This window comes from Austrofundulus limnaeus, unplaced genomic scaffold (genome assembly GCF_001266775.1).
Source record: "Austrofundulus limnaeus strain Quisiro unplaced genomic scaffold, Austrofundulus_limnaeus-1.0 Scaffold25, whole genome shotgun sequence".
Taxonomy (NCBI): Eukaryota; Metazoa; Chordata; class Actinopteri; order Cyprinodontiformes; family Rivulidae; genus Austrofundulus; species Austrofundulus limnaeus.
The window spans coordinates 1,034,780-1,039,567 of record NW_013952427.1 but is presented as its reverse complement, the minus strand read 5'-3'; the positions used below and the strand labels follow the sequence as shown (position 1 = coordinate 1,039,567).

The 4,788-nt window shown below is 39.7% G+C and overlaps 1 protein-coding gene across 2 annotated transcripts in view; it reads left to right on the top strand.

The window, feature by feature from the left end:
• Nucleotides 1-4,788, top strand: part of LOC106514983 (E3 ubiquitin-protein ligase AMFR) — an 18,627-nt gene that overhangs the window by 8,481 nt on the left and 5,358 nt on the right. For both annotated transcript variants that reach the window (XM_014004539.1, XM_014004538.1), the window contains exons 6-10: nucleotides 2,063-2,103; nucleotides 2,722-2,854; nucleotides 3,411-3,544; nucleotides 3,726-3,836; nucleotides 4,118-4,314. In XM_014004539.1, coding sequence (XP_013859993.1) covers nucleotides 2,063-2,103; nucleotides 2,722-2,854; nucleotides 3,411-3,544; nucleotides 3,726-3,836; nucleotides 4,118-4,314 — 616 coding nt within the window. The remainder of the gene's footprint in view (nucleotides 1-2,062; nucleotides 2,104-2,721; nucleotides 2,855-3,410; nucleotides 3,545-3,725; nucleotides 3,837-4,117; nucleotides 4,315-4,788) is intronic.

Below are 4,788 nucleotides of genomic sequence, written 5' to 3'. Positions count from 1 at the left end.
CCTCCCTCCCTCCCTCCCTCCCTCCCTCCCTCCGCAGCGAAATTCAGGCTCTAGTGCTCCCGACACTTGCAGCAGCCGCGTTCTGCTTTGAAACGTTTCGTTTAGCAATGAGCGCTCATGCTAAAGCGAGAGTTGACTCCTCCCACACTAAGAAAACAGGAGGGGAGGGGTCAGCTGAGCTCCTGTGTAGCGGAGCACAGAGAGGGAGAGAGACGAAGTAAACAAACAAGCAGGAAAATGAAACTTATCGCCCCCTTTTTTTTTACCGACCTCAAAAAAAGTTATCATGCAATTAATTGATTTATTGACTATCGCGACAGGCCTACTAGAATATACTTTGTCATAAGATAAGATAAGATAAGATAAGATAGAACTTTATTGTCATTGTACAGAGCACAATGAAATTACAGTTCAGAACACCCATTCAGAAGAAGACAAAGCATAACAAACATAGGAGAACAGGTGCCCTGGGTCTTGCAGCCACAGACCCTGCACAAAGCAAGGATAATCTTCATGAAAACATCATGAGGACACGCAACCCTTAAAAGAAAAACTAAAAACCACACAAGGGAGGACGAGGAAAAAAAACATCATATTATGTCAACAATGTGACACAATGGTGTTTGTAAAAAAAAACAACCTCTGCATAGAGCAGATTTATTAGCCAGAGAAGTAAGTTGAGTTTAGGGGGGCGTGTATCTGAAGCATGAGTGTTGTATGCTTGTGTGCATATCTGAAGAATGAGTCCGAAGAATCGAGTCCCCAAAAACCCGCACAGCCATAGTTCAGCATATTGATGGTAACTGTTCATTCTGTGCAGCCCTCAGCTTGCTCCAGGAACCAGACAGACGGGTGTAAGAGGTGGGAAAGGTGGAGGGCAGACCCTCAGTCGACGTAAACATTCAGGAAGAATTTAGTCCACAGCCCTTCAAGGCCATGTCAGAGAGCCAAATCTGTAATCACTTGTTTGGGAACAGAAGAGAATGTTTTAAGCCAGGCAGATAATAACAATTTTCCATCAACCTTAATGTCCGCTAGTACAAACCAATGTGGTGAATCCAATCAGTCAAAAATTGTGGACAAATTCCGCCGAGCCGTACTATCAGCTTTCTCCAAGATCAATTCCATATCGCCAGCAAAGTCCAGGGACCACAGCCAGCCCGCGACCCTCAGCAAGAACCGCTTGCAGACAGAGTCCAGCTCGCACAAGGCAAAAGTCTGAGCGCTGATAGAACGGCAATCCTTCATATTGGTCAGGCAGCCAGGACTTGAATAGCCACCAATACCGTTTTGTAGAACACCAGGAGACCACCAAGCCAATCTGTAAAATCCAGTGATCAGAATCCAGATATATATCCAGAACAGAGGTCCCACCTTTGACATGTCCTTCCATGGAAGAAAACTTTGTTCCAAAAAATTTTTAAGAGACCAGCTAACCAATTCCATAAAAATAAAAATATCCATAATTTCTGGTTTCGGATGAAAACGAAGAGAAGGGTCCAAGCAGCAAAGCAGGGAAGATAAGGAAGGGCAGGAGAGAAGGAAAAAGTGTCTTACTCCTCCAAGAGCAGAACAAAAAATGCCGTATTTGCAACTGACTTGCTGCATTCACTCAGTTTCCTTTAATGATGGGTATCACCACAAAACATAAATGCAGCTACACAGTAAGAGTGGGACCAAATGAAGCTAAAGAGGAAGTAATGATCAACACAGTCATAATGAGTCGGTTTTAGCTTATCTTTGCTTCTTGTTATGAACAACTGTTAAATTTTTTAGCAGTTTTCGATGAAGATACCCGGGTCACAGTATTACCATATTACCATCTAACACTACTACAGAGCGTAATTTGCCTCTGTTATAAACTGAAGCAATCAATGAGGTAGAGTTTACCGTGCTAAGCCACTAATTATATTTTGTAGTTCAAGCTCTTGGACATAACAGATGCATGCAGATTGTGAGTTCACAAAGAATACAAGAATTTTAACCTGTGCTGTTGTTGTTGTTGTTGTTGTTATTGTTATTATTATTATTATTATTATTATTATTATTATTATTTCCTCAGTGTTTGTTGGTGACAGTACGCACCGGCCATGTCATTATGAGGTAAGTCTGTTTAAAGCCTTGTGATATGCACACAGACTGCAGCAGTATTAATACAGTTTGTAAATTTAATATTAACAATCCTGTTTATTTTCACCTGTTTCATTACTGTTGCTGTAAAAGCCTTTTTTTTATTTTTTACTATGTTGAGGCTCTCAGTAGTATACAACTCTTCAACAAACCTTTTAGTGTGCAATATTATGAAGCTTGATACAAATAAAATGAATGCGGGAAGTTCATCACAAAGATTTTTTTGAGCCAGTGTTGCTTTGTTTTGCTGTAATTTCCTATTTTTGCTGCTTTGACCTAACAAAGTATATAAGAACATGGGGTGTACTGTATTATAAAATAAAAAATATTTTTGTCTTGTTTGTTACTCATTCTACCAATGGCAATCTTGTCCGTACTATTTTATTTAGCATTGCATATGTTTCGTTAAGACTTTTATCTAAATTGCTAACGTTTCACTTCTCATCCAGGAGATGTTTTCAATTCAAAATGTCTGGAGTAGTGTGGAGATCCAAGTCATCACCACACTACAGACATTTTAAAACTTTTTTTTTCTTTTTTGTGAATCTGCATATCACTTGAAATCTGAAAGAGATGTGTCTCACCCCTCAGGTACTCCATCCATCTGTGGGATTTGAACCATCCTGGAACATGGGAGAGCAAGGGCACATATGTCTACTATACAGACTTCATAATGGAGCTGGCTATGCTCTTTCTGGACCTCATGCACCATATCCACATGCTGGTAAGGTGTAACATGACTAGAGAGTTCAGAATTAGTGATGGGGTGAACAGTGAGAACAGACTGGCTACTAAAAGCCACTTTTTCCTTTATCTATTTAATCAATATGTCTGGGGATATTTCTTTATATGCATTATAGAGGTTTTTACTGACTGTGTTGTCGTGTTAAAAGGAGTGCCGTTCACCAAACATTGGTCCAGCACGTGGGCAGATGAGAACACAGATAAAGTGCACAAACATATGTGATAATGCTCTATGCTTTCAAAATTATTGATTTGTTTTAAACTCCGTGTAATAACATTGTATTAAAAATGGGCTGGTTTTGAATAGTTGGGACTTTGATCATTTTTATGAATGCATACAGACCATGAGACAAAATGGGGCTGAATGACAAAAACTCGAAGTACAACTCTGCAAAAATCCGGCCTCATTGCCCAAAAAAAGAGCTAAACCATAAGATGTGGAATTTCCATGTTGTTCTGTACATTTAGTTTATCCTGTGTGCCTCTTTCCATTCACTAACCCTCCATGTTTTATGTCTGTATATTCATCTGTTTAGCTTTTTGGTAACATCTGGCTGTCCATGGCGAGCTTGGTTATCTTTATGCAGCTGCGATATCTTTTCCACGAAGTCCAGCGTCGCATCCGAAGACACAAGAACTACCTGCGTGTCATCAACAACATGGAGGCCAGGTAAGAAAGTGTAAAAAAAAAAAGTTGGATAGATAGGCAGATGGATAGATGGATGTTACACACCATCTCCACCAAAACAAAAAAAGAGAATATGTATTTTAGTGCCAAATTAGTTTTTGGACATTTTTGTTATTCTTTTGACTGAAATACTTGTTTTATGGACATTTGTGTGTTTGTGCAGATTTTCTGTTGCTACTGCAGAAGAGCTCGCAGCCAATAATGATGATTGTGCCATCTGCTGGGATGCCATGTTGATAGCACGCAAACTTCCATGTGGTCATCTTTTCCACAAGTAAACAAGGAATCCTTTGTGTTTTATATATACATTTTAAGTATTCCTTTGATCTTTTGTTTAATCACAGTCTGAGTCGTTTGAAGCAAAGCTTTCTTTTACACAAGTATCCTGTCCAGTTCAGTCTGAGGCTCTGTACTCTAGAGAAAGTTTAGTTCAGCTGTCTTTACCAGAATTCCAGTGCAGCGTATATGTATACATATATTTTATTATAAATTCTGATGTCAAATTTGTAACGAAACTGCCTGAACAAAAAATAACGTCTGAGTTTGTGTCTGCAGCTCCTGTTTGCGCTCTTGGCTGGAGCAAGACACGTCATGTCCTACGTGTCGAACATCCCTGAACATTAATGGAGACGGGGTTCAGGTCAGAGGTCAGCAGCAGGGCGGTGGTTTGGAAGATAATATTGGCCCAGCTGGAGCTGCTCCAGACGCAAGACCACACATCAACCAACACAATCACTTCTTCCACTTTGATGGTATGTCTGCCCTGCTGATCCAGCAATCACAGGGTTTCCCCTAGGATTTTTTTTAACTGTGGTGGTGGTGGGTGGGAGTGGGGGGTTACTGGGTGTCCAAAAAATCTTAATAAAATGTAATTTAATAAGTAGGCTGTATTGTTCTCAGTCAGCCATGTTGACTGTTTCAGGAGCTGCTTGAGGAAAAACTTCCTCATTCTCCTCCTCATCCTCTTCTTTGAAATAGAGACCAAAAGTCAACATCCATAATCTTTCTGCTTACAGGTCAAACATTTTTATTTAAATAGGAGTTACAGTGGTTTGCAAAAGTATTCATACCCCTTGAACTTTTCCATATTTTGTCACATTACAACCACAAACATAAATATATTTCACTGGAATTTAATGTGAAAGACCAACACTACATGAATCAAAACATTTTTTTACAAATAAAAAACTGAAAAGTGCGATGTGCAAAATTATTCAGCCCCCCTG